The sequence below is a fragment of the Rhipicephalus microplus genome, chromosome X (assembly GCF_043290135.1).
Source record: "Rhipicephalus microplus isolate Deutch F79 chromosome X, USDA_Rmic, whole genome shotgun sequence".
Classification (NCBI taxonomy): domain Eukaryota; kingdom Metazoa; phylum Arthropoda; class Arachnida; order Ixodida; family Ixodidae; genus Rhipicephalus; species Rhipicephalus microplus.
In genome coordinates, this window is record NC_134710.1 from 265,977,609 (window position 1) to 265,994,023 (window position 16,415).

Genomic DNA, 16,415 nt, shown 5'->3' on the forward strand with positions numbered 1-16,415 from the left:
CGCAGTACAGAGCCTGTTACAAAGGCGCGGCGGAAAAGCAAATGGGCTTATCCACGCCGCGGGTGAGAAGTACTGCACAGGGGTGTTGCAAACATGTCTTCGTTGGCAAAGGTGATTCACAGGGACACCGGGACAAAGGGCTCGGTTGCTCGAGCGAGGGCAGAGGCGCTTGCGTTGGCTTCAGAGAGATACAGGTCGGCGTAGCCTGGCCACGTATTATGACACCGCACCACTTTTCGGCCTAGCGTTCGGAAGGGAGGCGACAATAGGTAAGCGTTTGCCGTGGGTGCAAGGCGCCGTTAGGGAAGTCCGAATGAGCCTGAAACAAAGGGAGATGACGGGCGGGAAAGAAATGCGTGCTTACCCCTTGTCGTCCCGGAGAGCTTCTCTCTCACTCCCGTCGCATGCGCGAAACGTCCACAGAGACTCTGTGCACGGCGCCACAGTCAACATCCGCTAGTGGGTGAGAGGGGTTAGACGTCGCTCCCCGTTCTCCCAGCACGACAGACAGCGGAAAAGGGGAGTCATGTCGGAACATAAGAACGTCGGAAATAGGCGGCAAAGCCCGCGCAAAGGTGGCGGGCTAGCCTCGATTCACACACGCTGTGTAGTGCTTTGCTCGGATAATGCCAACGTTATGCTTGGAAAGAAGAATGGAGTGGCTGCAGTGTTATCAGAACTTCACGAGAATCAGATGTCCGTGCCATCTTGTCAATCTTGCTGCTGAGAAGGCAGCATTTGCCCTTCTTCAAAGGCAGATGAAATTCTTGCGAATATCTTATACTATCTGGAAAGAAGCGTGAAGAGAAAAATTCTCTTCGAGAGTTTTAAAACATGCATGACAAGAAGTGCAAAAATGTTGAAGCACGTCCCAGCCAGGTGGCTCTCACTTCGGAAATGTCTTACAAGGCTGCTTTACTTTGGGCGCCGCTGTTAAGGTTTTTTCTGACTGAGGCAAAGAAAGACACCAAAAGACCTTCTTTCCTTGAGTGCTACAGCATCCCAAAGGTAGATGGTACTCGAGCACAAGTCAAAGAAAAAGATGCTAGCGTCAACTCAAAGAGGAAGAGTACCTCAGACCGTGTGCAGCCGGTGGCAAAGAAGCCCAAGAACAGTGTAAAAGAATGCATGGACGGGCGCTACATAACTCAACAGAGCATACTGTTTATTTTTGCTCAACACCATCACCATTTTTGAGAAAGTAAACCGATGTTTGCATGCGCAGGCACCCCAAATACATGTGTTGTGCTCGCACCTGCTTGGTATGCTCGAAGACATTATGACAAAGTTCGTGAAAGCCTCTGTAATTAAGCAGCAAACAAACTTGCTAAGTGTTAACTACAAAAGCAGAGCAAATCAAAAGATTGATAATTGGTCATTGGCCAAGCAACCGATTCTTTGATTTGAAACCTCAAGTCACAAGAGAAGCACGAGTTTACACTTCTGTGCGAAATTACTTTATCACAGCTTGCGACTACATTCGTCTCAAGTTTTCTCTAGAAGATGCAGCTCTGAATAACGCTGAGGTTGCTAGTCTAAAGATCATATGGCGAATTCCACTGGTAGATCCGTAGCGGCCGCCGAAATCTTGGAGCGAGCACTCGGATTGCGCCAAGCCAGATCTGTGAGTGGAACACGTGAATGCTTTGCCTGAAGTCGCGCCAGAAGTTGTTTACACATACGTCGCTAAACCAGTCCTGAAAACTTCCTCGCAATGGCCAATTATCTTTGTCCAGACTAGGCTATGCGCACGGCGGGAAAGCACGTGCAGCTCGTCCTCCCTGCTGCTACTAGTGCTCTCACTGTCGCTCAAAGCAAACCAACAGCAGCACGTCTAGCAGTATCAAACAATGCCATTTTAGAAATGTAAACCCGTGCGGAGGGCACTGCCTCAAGAAAGAAAAAAAAAAAACCGCTCAAGGCAGCTGCAGGCAACAGCGCCGCCCGACTGTGCCGGAAATGACGGCAACGCATTCTCGGAATTCCGGCGAAATCCGTCTCTGCAAGACAGAGCACGCGGAACACTCCGTCACGGAGTGAGTTGCAACTAATCAGCCAGTGGAACACACGAACTTGCTCTGAATCTACCAGCGGAATGCAGATTTTCGGCCGCGGAGCAAGAAAATGTGCTCCCGCTGGAGGAGTGGAATTCTCCTACCGATTCCATTTCTTTCAGAAATGTTCTTTTTTGTGTGGCGAAGTTTCCAGCCATGCTGCCACACCGGATCCAGGAGAGCCTTACCGAAACTTTTGACGCTCTAGAAATGGAGTTCGCAAAGCTTGAGCTCCCACTATCGCTACAGACATATTGAATAAAGAAAGGGCAGACGTCCAGTGGGCAGCTATATCGCAACTGAAGGGCCCAGACGAGTTGCCGAAGTTCAGTCGGATCACAGAAGTGATGCTTGCCATTCGGTCGATACCACACAGCAACGCAGAGTGCAAGCGGCAGTTTAATATCGTGAAAAAGACTAGTAGGACACAATTCCACTCGTCGATGTCTGATAGGACACCCGCCAACGCCCTTCTCGTGAACTGAATTACTGCTGAATTACAGTTCTATCCGCCAACGCCCTTCTCGGATAGAACTGAAATACTGCTGCAGCAAAATCGTGAGATTTTTTTTTTTTTACCTGTACAGTATCCTCCTATGCGCAAAAGGGTGAAGGTTACTGCAACGATAGTTTCAACATTTTGCGACACTTCATACAACCGCAGTCATGAACACATAATGTTTTTGAGGTGAAGATGATTAGAAAGGTAATTCATTCGTAATAATGCTGCTGTGCGGTTTTTACACCAGTCGAAGAAGAATGCCTGATGTTTCTGCAATAACAATTTTGTTATTGCCTGGATAATTTTGGCCCCAAAGTCCCTAGAAGTAACTACTAAGGTAGTCATTTTTGTCAGTGTGCAGGCTCCTCCTCTCCTCCATGCTTGGTAGCCTTGGCAGTGCAAGCACCATGCTGTCTGTCTTCGATCGTGCAATTTCTTTTGCTTCCATGATAAAACCGGCCTACCCTCCCCTGTGCGTCGGGAAAGGGTATGCCTGTGTCTGTAGTTTCCTGCTGGACCCTGTAGGGGTGCTGCTGTAGCTCCTGAGAGAGTCAAAAGGGCGTGGTTGGTGCTAATTTTTTTTTTAGGAACTTTATTTGGCCTCACTTAACAGCGCCACCTATTCAGCCTGTTGGGGGCGCACACGTTTACAGCTTTGATGTTCTAGACCATTCTAGCTTTAGTAATTCGGCTGAAACAATGTAATCGCTGCACTTCAGCTTATTTTTACTTGACGGCTGGGGTCTCAACATTGTGGATATTACAGGTTCCTACGAACAAAGATGGATTTATGGGATAGGGCTGCAAGCATAAAACCTATCCAGCGGGTAGTTTACATTTCGTAAAGGCTTGCGTCCTGTCCTTTACGTTACCGTGTTATTGGATACAGAATAGAATCTGCATGTGCAGATTTTATCCTGCATCCGGTAACGCTGTAACTAAAGAAGTGTACGTACAAGCTAAAAGCTAGAACATTTATCATTTATAGGATCTCCTCAGGTTTTTTTTCATTGCAGTCCCAGTGCAAGGATTAGAATTTGAAGTTTTTGTACTCCTTGCTTAATCAGAAGCTCGGGCTCTACCCAGCACCATACCTGCCTTACATTAAGGCACACTCGTCACACTCGCACGCTTTCTATAACTCCTTATTTTGCCAGAACAAATGTGTTTAAATCGTCATTTTTTTGTGCAAACAATTATAGATTAGATTAACCTGTCACCTGACCAACTATTGTCCTTTGCGTCGTCAAGTGCGTTCTTCTAGGTTACTTTCTAACAGTTTCTTTTTCCAGTTTACTTATTAGAATTGGCTCTATTTCATTCACTTGATGATTTGTTTAACTTGTACTGTATTTACACTCATTCATTTGTGTTGCCTTTGTGCCACCCCTATTACCTTCATTTTTTCTTTCGGATTCTCTTAGTATTATTCCCTGTTCTACATCTCTTGTGCAATGTCGAAAGAGGCGAAAATGCTGATGCCCATGTGCTCAGATTTGGGTGCACGTTAAAGAACCCCGGGTAGTCGAAATTTTTGGAGCGCTCTTCTACGGTGTCTCTCATAATCATATGGTGGTTTCCATATGGTGGTAAATCAATCTTGTGCAATGTCTTAAAGCTGTTGTATTCCCACTGCTTCAGGCCATGTGGCCTGCAGTATTTCTGTAAGTAAATCAAATAAAAATATGCAATGCTTCAACAGAGATTTTTATTAAGCTTGGCATTCTTTCAGTAATTGTTTACAGCAGTTCATGCGATGTTTTGAGCTGTGTTGTATGCTGTTAGAGTATAGGAAATAATATAGAGCTTTATTGCTTCTTACAAGACTTGAACTGGAACAAATAGAAGCATGTTGAACTCGATTGGAAACTGAGGCTATATTTATTTTGCTTTGATGCCCTGTAAATATTTACTGTTTCATTGAGTGATACTTGACTCTAAGGGTTTGCTCAGCACAGTAGCACGTGTAGTCATTTATATGAAAAAGCACGCTGCTGATAGCCGCACTCCCATAGTGCAGAAGGAACCAGCTGAATTCAGCCTTTGGTAGCTAAGGGAGTCGGGTATCTACTGCAGAGGGAGTTGATTTAAAATTGACCGACTTTTGCTCTCTCAACAAGAAAGCACAACAGAAATCTCTACTGCAGAATAAAGTGTGTTTTAGGTGGACCAGTGCCAGTGATATTCCATCTTTTTTTTTTTTAAGCAGCATTCATGGCTTGGCTTTATTATTCATATCTCAGATCAATGAATCGTGAGCATTGGGGAGAGTGTCTGACTGTAAATACATTTCAATATTGCAGATCAAGTCTCAGGCTACCAATGGCTTCCAAGCTTTCATTGTGTTTTACAGAGATGACCCTGACCGTCAAAACTTGATTGACTGGATTCAGGAACAATGGGTACGTTCAAGCATCACTTAAAGGATAAGTTACATTCAGACGTCTCTTGGATGATCAAGCACCTAAGGAAAATTTGTCTGTGCCATGTACAATAATACTGACCTCGTCTTTGCAGTTTAAGACTATTTTGACTTATATCCATGCCACATGGGCACAACAAACTACATTCAGTTTTGAAGGCTATGTTCCTAAAGGTTTCTTTTGGTGCAGCTGCCACATGTTCAAATGTCATTTGTCCTGATGTCATTAACAGCAACTCCTGAAAGATGCATTCTTAGGGTAAAAATAAAACATGCATTCTTTACTTATGTAATGTGCATCGAAGGCTAGTACAATTTAGAAATAAGCAAGCTATCAAATTATTAGCTTGAGTTGCTGTATATTATAAGACTGCAGATAGAATAGCAACTGCAGCCATCACATGTTGAATCTGAAGCCCAGAAGCGATGTGTTCAGTATTGTATCAAAGCCATTGCATTGCATCACTGAATTTAGCCAGTTACAGCTGTGGAATACAGTAATTCTACTCCTGCGTCAAAGTGCGCCAAATCAGATTTACTGCGCCATCCTTATAGTATCAACGGAAATTGCGCCAAACTGTGCCAGTCTCTGATTTTTGGGGGTTATCTATCATTGGCAATAGAGACACTGGCGCGTCAGAAGATGTGCAGCTTGTTGTCAGGGCTGCCAAAATCGCAACCTTGTATAGTGCATAGAATTATTGCACTGAATGGTCAGTGATTGTGCGTGCCTCCCATGTAATCCACGATCAATCCTATGCTTGGTGCCGACGCAGCTTTTCTTGTGCAAGTCGGCTCAACGGCGAAATGCACTCTCTGCAGCGACTCACAGAAGGGCACGTGAACGGTGGAAATGCCCAGACGCTTTTCCTCGAAAGATACTTCATCCATGAATCTTCATTGTCAAGGGCCTTTTTACACGTGCTTTCTAGAGGGCATAAGGGCAATTTTGGTATTCAGACAGAATGCCCTAGCCATATAATGAATTCCATCGGACATGCATCACGAAACTGCGGTGGTGTTGTCATCGGGCATTTGGTTTCGTGTGGTAGGCAAAAGCCACCACCCCTACCGCAGTTTGTGCTGTGTGTTCGCTGGTGTGTGTGCTGTTTGTCGCCGTGCTTAAAAAAAAATGGTGTACCGACGAACGGTTATTTGCGAGGGAAGGCACAAGAAAGATGGGCTAGGTTCCCCCCCCCCCCCCCCCCCAGTTTTCTCTTGACGTTGCAGATCAGCCGAAGCTATGAAACACGAAAACTCTCCTTGGACGCCACTTCATCAGTTATGTTTTAGAGCAGCTTACCCAGAAAAAATCATTACCGTATTTACTCGATTCTACCGCACCCTCGATTGTAACGCGCACCCGATTTCCACCGCGAAAAAAAAAACAAAAATGTAAGACATCAATTGCATCGCACACCCATTTTTCTCGCTGGCCCGCACGATCACACCACTCGAAAAAACGACTCCTTTCGGGAGCGTCTTCCATTTAAATATAAGGTACGGGCGAAGCTCGTGCCCATCTGACGTGTAACAGAGCATTGCCGTCACTGTAGTTTTACTGTGGACCGATGTCAGCACGCGAGCTTGCTTTGCCCCCTTCTCCTCGACGGTTGTGGTGCCAGGCATGTCAAAGTAAAGAGGCGTCTGATCGGCATTCCCGATTTGCCCAAGCAGGTAGCCGTTGTTGCGCCGCAAGTTTAGGACGAACCTCTGAAAACTGTGAAGCTTTTCATCGTACTCCTCCGCAAAACTTTTCGCATATGCATGTTCTCCTTCGGAGGAAAAAGTCTTTCCTCTTCATAAAGTTAGTTAGCCAGCATCTGCTCGCTTTAAACTGGCTACGCATTAGACCTTTTTCTAAGACTAATTGCGTAGCCCGCACTTGGAGCAGTTTTGTCGTCACGGGCTGCTGTGCAGCTCGCTGCTCAAGCACATACTTGCCGAGCAGCTCTTTAATTTGCGGAAACCGACCCTGCTGTGGTCCACAGAAGCCTTTGCGTGAAGCTTTGCTGTCCACAATCTTCTTGTCCACAATCTTCTGCTTTTGTTTCCGCCGGTCCCGCACGCACGTTTCGGGAACTCCGAACGACCACGATGCGGCCCGATTTCCGTCCGTTTCTGCACACGCGATGACTTTTCTTTTAAAAGCGGCATCATGGTGCACTCGAGTTTTGGGAGTCGGCCCTTCCACGCCGTCGATTCTAATGCACTACTAGATGACGAACTCCTCAGCACATGTACGAAGTGCCGCACATGGGAAACACATAGGCAGAAATGGCCGACGCGCCATGCCGACGCACGTAGGGGGCGGCCATTTTGGATTTGCCGATGGCAATAGATTGACCGTAATTTTTTTGTTCGTACTCGATTCTAACGCGCATGCGATTTATGAACTCGCTTAACCGGAAAAAAGGTGCGCGTTAGATTCGAGTAAGTACGGTAGCTTTCACAGGCGTTGCAGAGGTGGTGCCACCAAGTTTCGAGGCTTTCCCAAGTCTGTTGTGGGTTTCCTCTGTATGCAAGGACTCTCCACACGAAGGGTCGGACACAAGAAACGCACAGAATATATTTTAATTCACTTCTAAAAGTGCAGCTGAATGCTCACTCTCGCGATCTAGTCCCATAGCTTGCGTAGCAACGCTGACGTTTTGGAATAGGAGAAGCAAGAACAGTTGTCATGACATCGCACCAGCTTTGTAGTGACGTGAGTGACCTTCGCCATCTTCGAAACGAGCCTGCTGTTATGAGCGTGCTGGTCTCTCTTGAAGAGACACTGTGTGCATCCATGAAAGACACTGGTTGCTTTCGAAGAGACACTCGATGCGTCCTTCACAGACAACCGAAGCATCCGTCAGAGACGCGCGCGCCGAACAGCGGGGCTGCCTCCCTCCTCCTTCAGAGTCTCTGCGCCTATGAAAGGCCGGTGCATATAGCGTCGGGCGTCTTTCTCGTCCACGTCCTGTACATAAGTTGTAAATATAAACGCTTTGTTTTCTTTTGTCTGCCTTTTGCCTTGCCACTACCTTCATGCTACTACAGCTAGCTGTCAGCGTATTTGCTTTGCTGGCGCATGTGTGGCAAGTGTGTGTGGGAGCAGACGAAACTCAGCACGATGTACGTCACGGCCTTGTGTGGTCACGTGACCAAGCCACCTATGTATCTACATCAATGCCCAACTCGGCGTCGCGAAACTGAAACCAAAATTAGTCCTCACTAGTAGAGCAATATTAAATTATTTAGTCAAAATACGCATATCTTGGTGCATGTATCATGCTTGCTGGAGCTGAAGGAAACACTTACAGCAAAGAACACACAAGCCACGAATTTGGTGGCACCACCCCTTTAAAATAAGCCGTGAAATTTTGCATTTTTTAAAATAAGCCATGGTTGCATATCGAGCATGTTTACCTCAAAGCACTTCGCGCGCGCAATTGTTGCCATTGTTGATGTAACTGCAAAAGTCTCGGACACGTCAAAACGATATCGTTATACTCGCGTGAACCAAAGGTGTCACTTGGTCATCGAGACTACGATCGAGCTTGTGCACCTGCTGGGCTAGTTGTCACGTGATCATACATGGTGGTGGTGCGCTTTTAGCTGGGACGATTGGGTGAAGCCAACATGCTGTGACGTCACTCGGCGCCTACCATGTTTAGAAACAAGGAGTAGGTCTATACAACCTTGCTGCACAAGGAAAGCCACATTTGTTAAACTATGTAGTCCATTAGGAACGCATTTTTCTGACACATTTGTGAAAGCTCGGTTGAAGTGTATCTCCATTTCTGTGGGGGCAACCCGGCGCATGTGCAAATGATCTGAAACCATTGCGAGAATGCTCTTGCTGCAGCAGAGAGAGGCCTCGGAGAGAAGGCAGGTAGTGTTGGAGGAGGTTGGCTTTATGAGGCTAGTCAAGTGACGTCATGTTAGGCCCAGCAAAAAAAAAAAATCGATAGTAAACTATGCAATTTCCCCTTGGAGTCATCCTGAGGGATTGCATTTGGGACATTACGTGTCTTTAGCGTTGAGGCATTGTTGTACACTGCATCGTTTGTCTACCATGTCTGCTGATAACCACATAGGTGTATTTAGAATTATTTCATGAAGCATGATTTTATTGAAGCACCATTCTGTTTCCCGTATACACGCGTGTAAGGGCCGCATCCCGTTTTTAAGAAGCACATATTAAAAAAAAGTTGTGTGTAAGGGCCGCATCTGCACTTTCCTTGACCCATGCGTATTCAAAATGTGCGCGCGTGTGTGAGCTACTAGGCGTTATCAGTAGATGGCGCTAGAGAACGCAGTTCTCATCGTCACCATATAGTACAGCATTAGAATAATTTGTTGGTTTTCTTCATGCTAATATGTTCATGAAGTTGGCTAAAAATTTTAACTTTTTTCAGTAGTGTTCATACACCCGCCAACTAAAGGTTAAAGTGGGATTTTATCTTTAACTTCTGACACTTCTAAACAAACGCGCTATCCATATCGGCATTAGCATCACCAACTTTGGTATTTGTGCGTTGTTCGGTCATTGTGCTGTTCAGCCTGCCATGTGCTCGAGTTTTGCGCACCGTTGAATGACTCTGGGACTCTAACTAGTTTTCTGCGGGACGTTTACGTTTTGGCACGATGGGCAAGCAGCTGAATAGCTATACAGCTGGCTATAAGTTGAAGGTGATCGAGTTTGCCCTCGAGCACGGGAAACGGGCCGCCGGCAGAAAATTCGACGTTGACGAGAAGTGTGTTCGTCGTTGGTACGCCCAGAAGAAAGCTTTGCAGAACACCAACATGAAAAAGCGCGCTTTCCGAGGAAAACAGTGCAAGTATCCTGATTTGGAAGAGGAGTTGCTCCGCTATGTGACTGAGGTGCGGAACGATGGTCTTGCGGTCACTACAGACATGCTGTGCATGAAGGCATTAGCCTTGGCGCGTGCGAAAAATATACCGGCCGGGGATTTCAAGGCTAGTGCTGGCTGGGTGCGAAGGTTTCTGAAAAGAAAGGGGCTCTCTTTTCGGCGAAGGACCACGCTGTGCCAGCGGCTGCCAGAAGACTATACCGACAAGGGCTTAGTTTTCACAAGCATGTCATCAGCCTGCGCCATCAGTACAGTTATTTGTTGTCGCAAATAGCAAACGCTGATCAAACTCCTGTGTGGTTTGACTCTCCCGAGAACTACACAGTCGAAGTAAAAGGCAAGAAGAGTGTCGCCGTGCGGACCACCGGCGCTGAGCGCCAACGCTGCACTGTGATGCTTTGTGAGACCGCGGACGGGCGGAAGCTACGTCCATACGTTGTTTTAAAAAGGAAAAGAATTCCCAACGAAGTTTTCCCCAAGGGCATCATAGTTAGAGCCCAAGAGAAGGGATGGATGAACGATGATTTGGTGCTAGACTGGGTGAAAAGTGTTTGGCAGAACAGACCGGGAGCTTTGTTGGCCAAACATTCACTTTTAGTATTGGATAATTTTCGCGGCCACCTTACCGATAAGATGAAGGAGCAGCTGCGCCGTGTCGGCACAGACATGGCCATGATTCCAGGCGGCCCCACAGGAATGTTGCAACCATTGGATGTGAGCGTGAATCGACCATTCAAAGTTGAATTCCGAAGACTCTACACGGAATGGATGGCAACCGGCAACCATGAGCAGACGCCGACCGGACGGCTGAAGAGGGCACCGCTTGCTACTGTTCGGTTGGGTATTGTCGGCGTGGAGCTCGGTGTCGACGGACATTGTGTCCCGAAGTTTTAAGGTCACTGGGATATCCAACAGCCTGAATGGCACCGAAGATGACTGTTTGTGGAATGATGGTGCTCCGCAACACACTATCTCGGACTCCGAGTTAGAGGTCTCGTCGAGTGACGACGATTAAGCGCACACGCGGCATACTGCAATAAACGCTCTTCCTTCACTAACTGGTACGTTGTTTTTAGTTCACCAAAAAAAAAGTTCGTGTATGGGCCGCAACCTGAAAATCAGCCCTCACTTCCTGAAAAAAAAGTGCGGCCCTTACACGCGTTTATACGGTATTTGCTACAAACGTAATCTCTTTACAAGTTCCAGAATGCTGAACTGCATTACGCCATTGTTTTTGCATCATCGAGTGGAATAGTGAATGCGTTTATGATGTTACAGCGTTACAGCATATGCTAGCGCACACCAGATTGCACAAAGAACATGCGTAGAAAGGGACGACACAAGCACTGAACTTCAACTGATATTATTTGAAAGAATCACTTAAGTAGGCGACGCATGTGTTGTTCACACAAGACATGTGCCTATTGCAACAATGAAAACCAAGAGCACTCTATTACCTTATCGTGTGAATGCTCTTCGTGTAATCTAGTGTGCACTGCCATATGCTGTAAAGTCTTACTAACTAGCCTGGCGATACGTTTTATGCTTCTAAGATTCGCTCCGTGAGATTTCCAATGAGTCAATGTTTTGAGCTCTTCACTAGAGCCCCATAATAATTATTCATGTCCTTGAATGTAAATGCAACTTGCTTCTTCAGTGTACTCCAAGATGTGAAGTTAGGTACTCCAAAGTGCTCCATAATGGAAAATTTTGCTGCTCCAAAGTGCACCAAATGAAAATTTTGCTGCTCCAAAAATTGTTCCGCCAGTTCCGGGGAGGTTCGCGAGAGATGGGCTGGTGTCCTTTCATGACACAACGAATCATTATAAACTAGAGCGGAGGTTTTATCCGTCCCCGCACAAGCGGTTGACTAAGGCGCAGGAATGCGTTTGGAGAAAACTGCAGATGCAATCTTTTTCCAACCCTTACGTGTTGAACAAAATGTACCCGGAGGAGATTAAGCCGCAATGCAAATGGTGTCAGGCTGTGGCAACATATGATCACATACTTTGGGAATGTAGCATAGTGCCGCCGCCGCTGGATATTATGCGTGATCCCTCTCTTGAGCACTGGGAGGCCGTGTTGACCAGCTCAGACCCAGTCGTCCAGTTAAAGGTCGTGGAGTGGGCCACACAGGTCGCCGCCAACCTTGGGTTGATGGCCATCTAACACGGAATCATCCTTAGTTGCTTTCTGACGAAATAAAGTTTTTCCATTCATCCATGTTCCAATTCATAAGAGCTTGGTGCCATCACAGGGAATAAATAACATGAAACATATAAAAAATTGTGTATATATTTTTCACGATTGTTGCTGTTTGACATGGTTTAAGTATATTGCACCATATGAGCTATAGCTTCAAGAGTGTGTGTTTGTCATACAAGTTCTGCGGAGTACATTAAGTAGTGAATGAAATAAAGACAAAGGGCAAATGACATTACTTTTGCAGAAATGGATGCCATTTTCTGCAGCCATGTAGCACAAGACTTAAAACAATGTTGATAAACGTTGCTGCTTTGCTTTGTGTCATTGCTATGTGCTGTGTAGTAACAGATTGATAAGGTTGCAACTAGAGTCAACAGTTTCTTTATCAGTCACAACACTTTGCATTAAGATAACTTCTAGTTTTCGTGGAAACAAATTTTAATTATCATTTGGTTTTGAATCTTACCCTCAAGTTGCACTTCTCTCTGTTGTGTGCAAGAGTGCATTATGACCGGAATTTTCGTATTGTCAAGGCTTGCTTTGTTGAGTGAGCCTCAAGTTGCACTTCTCACTGTTCTGTGCAAGAGTGCATTATGACGGGAATTTTCGTATTGTCAAGGCTTGCTTTGTTGAGTGAGCTGGGACTTACACTGGAGGTGTACCTGATGCTAGAATATTCAACTATATGTTTTTTTTTTTTTTTATGTTCAGCTTGGCTGCTGTGGTATTGAAGGTCCCAAAGACTGGGACATGAATATCTACTTCAACTGTTCAAGTGTGGAAGTAGGCAGCCGTGAAGCTTGTGGTGTTCCATTTTCCTGCTGCAAGAGACAACCAAATGTAAGTTTAAATGTTATCCACTTTATTCATGCTTAAATGCCGACCCCCTCCCACAGCATGTTTAGGCATTGTCAAAACTTGCGGAATGTGTAAATCTTATTGTGGCAATAACTTCTGCAGACCCTTCGTATTAGGATAGTCATTATAGAAACACAGCATGCAAATTTGCACCATTTCATTGGTTTACCATACTCTGCAGCTCGGACTACTTGTAACATAGTTGAATGTAGGGCTGGACTGGCAGTAACAATGTCGATTGCCCTTCCTCCCATAGGAGTCGACTTGTACACACACTGCTTATTGTGCTTTCCCTCCTTGAAATGAGACTGGTTATTATGTGGCTGCCGTAACATCTGCTTGAACATGTGACGTAGCAAGCATGCTTTTCAACATAGATGCACTGGCTGAGGAGAGACTGTCAAAGCAAACACGAACGTAAAGGCATTTGCAGTTGCGTCGTGTGATGAATGGGTCAGACTGACTGGGTGATAGATAAGCCTTTGCTCCAGCTTTCTTTCTGGGGTAGTAGGGAGTACAGTGCAGTCCACTTATAACGATATCGAGAAAACCTAAAAATATGATCGTTATAACCGGTGATCGTTATATCTGGACTGCTGCGAAAAAATCGTCGCCGGACGTACCTTTTGTAGCTCCAGGCTTCATTTCGCTATTTTCACCAATCAATAAATATTGTAGATAGTAGGATGTCAAAAACAAGACTTTATTTCTTACTCTGAAGAACGCATCACGGGTTCGCTGAGGAAGAGAGACTGACCGACGGCGGGGTGGGAGCAGTGGGAGGAAGAAAGCACAGCCAGAGATGCACAGCCGGAATGCCAACGAGGCCCCGCCCCGATGCCGCCGCGCCGCTTTGCTTTTCGCTTTTTTTATTTTCTCTCTCTTTCCCGCTTTCGTTCGGCAAGCAACGAGTAGCTTGCCGGCTTGCCGTTGTAGAAGGCGGGGAGCCGCGGAGCGCGGCGCTTTGCTTTCCGCATTTTTTTTTTAATTCTCTCAGCCTCTCCGCGGTCGACGCGCGGCGAGGCGCAGAACGTGACACATCTGTAGCGCGTCGCGCCAACTCGCGATGCTCTCCTCGGCTTTTTGAACGGCCGGGACGCGCTGCCGGCGCTGTGCTGCAGTGGCGGCAGGTACTCGCCTACGCTAACTTTTCGTCTTGTCTCGGCATAGTTCGTTTCAGAGGAACTTATCAATCTAAATGTTACGATTATTCTGAATGAAACATGCCGTCCACGGCAAACTTTTCATCGTTGTATCCGATATGCGGTGGATAACATATCGTTATATATGGTTTTTTTCCCCATAGCCCCAATGCATAAAATGAGACTGTTAAGTCGACCCATCGTTATAACCGATTTATCGTTATATGTGGTATCGTTATAAGTGGACTGCACTGTATATATTATGCAGATGGAGTTGGTTGTTACAACTTACTTATAAGACCATGAAATAATGTATCGTGAAAACCGGAGTATAGGTCGGACCGGAATATAGGATGATCCCTCAAACTTCGAATCTCCAGAAAAAGGAACTTTTAGAAATCTCAAAGTATCGTGGTGCACCCTTACCTTGGTAAATACGGGACACAACTAGCTGCGCTGTGGTGACATTTCTTTTTATTTGGATTTTAGTCTTGTGTAGTTGAATGCCAGAAGGCCACAAAGGGCTGTCGCTCAGACTTGTTTGAACTTGAGTCCAATGACATCTGTCAATCGCTAGTAACGTTCCGAGTGCATCGTCCTTTATTCCATCCAATGCGTTGCTGATGCAGCATTTGTGGAAAGACTGAAGTACGCCACCTCAGCGCAAAGCCCTTCCGCTTCATAAATTGGCGCACCCACGATGGCGACCCTTGATTTGCACCCTTGTGAGCCCAGAGTCGCACCCTATCTCGCGATCTTGCTCCCAGCATCCAAACAAATTCGGTGAGCAGCGTTTCCAGTTCGGGGTGTGCTGCAGTTCGTCCACGTTTTTTTTTTCTCTGCAGAATGTGATGCACTTGCTTTTTGCACCGCCAATATGGGCACTTTTTTGCGATGCACAAAATTCCAGTTGTGCCGACAGGTTGCCGTACACTTAAACATACTCGATAACTTTGGTTCTTAAAACCTATTGCAAACTGCCATCGACTACCACTAATTTCTAAAGGAAATAGAAAAAAAGGAAACGGCAGACTGACAACAGATAACAGAGACAAAATGGCATTGCTAGAACATTGTAGGCCTTGCCTAGCTTTGCCCAATAGCGCCGCTGCTGATGCTCACGATGCCAATGAACGCTTTAGACTTCATCTGCCCATTGTTGCGAGACTTTCACATTTTTTTCTGTCAATGACTGGTATATAAGACGAGGGTCAACTTTTCTTTGTTTTTTTTTAATTCTTCCTATATTTTGGTTTTTATGGTAGGCTATATGCTGTGGAGAGTAGGTTGGCAATTCAAATCGCCCATTTCTTTTGCACCATCTGCTTTTGGAAATTACTTACCTTTGACATGAAACTCGTGTTTAGCTGGCTCCATTAAAACATTGCAGTGTGTGTGTGTCTACTGTATTTAGGGTTGCCACCTACCCAGTTTTAGACAAGCCCGGCCGGTTTTTTAGACAATGGGCAGTTGGCTCGCCTGCACCCATCGTTGTAAAGCGATGCGTCATAAGTAGGCATCATTGTAAGGCGATGCATCATAAGTAGACAACTTACTTGTCTTGTGTAAATAGGAGTATGTGTAGTGTCTCTGTTGAGTACCACGAGTCAAGTGATGCAATATAAAAGAAAAAATTTTGGCAGGTATTACTTTTGTAATGCAAGAACACAAACGCCTGGCAGCACTCGTGCAAGGCATTACGAGCCATCTAAAAATGAAGCTGACGAGGAGATGCATAAGTACAGGTGCTGTCCTTGTGTATTCAGCGCTCATCCTTGTTTGTGTTCAGTGTCTGCCCTAGATGGATCATTACCAACGAGCTGGCTTCTAAACACTTCTTAAAGTCTCAGTATGAGCCTTGACGAACAACCATATCTGCTTGGCATCAAATCAATCCTCTGAATACCTCATGCGAGCTTCTCTTCATTCAGTCAATAAAGTCAATAACGATAATATATTAATTCATTATAGCAATGTCCACTGTAGCAGACCAACTATATTCTCTGCCTTGCTGGCTTTCATCTTCACAATAGTAGGGTTCTGAATTTCTGTCTACATATATCTTTTTCAAAGCTGTTCAGATATAGGCAAAATACCTGCTATCCGTGAGACAATAGGTGACCGATAATATGGGCAATCGCAGGAAACTGTGGGATACGACGGCTTCCGGTTCGACACACCACGTGAGTTAGCAACGGCACGCGCGCATTTTTGTACCGCTTTGTAAAAAAAAAAAAAAAAAAAAAACCCTCTCCGTGCGATGTCAGTGCTTTAGAAGTTGGTTTTTTGTTGTTTTTGCTAACAGTGACTGATAATGACAAGCTGCGAAAGCAATGAACGGTAAAGAAACTTCTTTATCGCACCAAAATGATC

The 16,415-nt window shown here is 45.7% G+C and overlaps 1 protein-coding gene across 3 annotated transcripts in view; it reads left to right on the forward strand.

Moving 5' to 3' along the window:
* Tsp26A (Tetraspanin 26A) overlaps positions 1–16,415 on the forward strand; it is a 67,897-nt gene that overhangs the window by 14,693 nt on the left and 36,789 nt on the right. For all 3 annotated transcript variants that reach the window (XM_037414086.2, XM_037414085.2, XM_075879054.1), the window contains exons 4-5: positions 4,860–4,958; positions 12,754–12,882. In XM_037414086.2, coding sequence (XP_037269983.2) covers positions 4,860–4,958; positions 12,754–12,882 — 228 coding nt within the window. The remainder of the gene's footprint in view (positions 1–4,859; positions 4,959–12,753; positions 12,883–16,415) is intronic.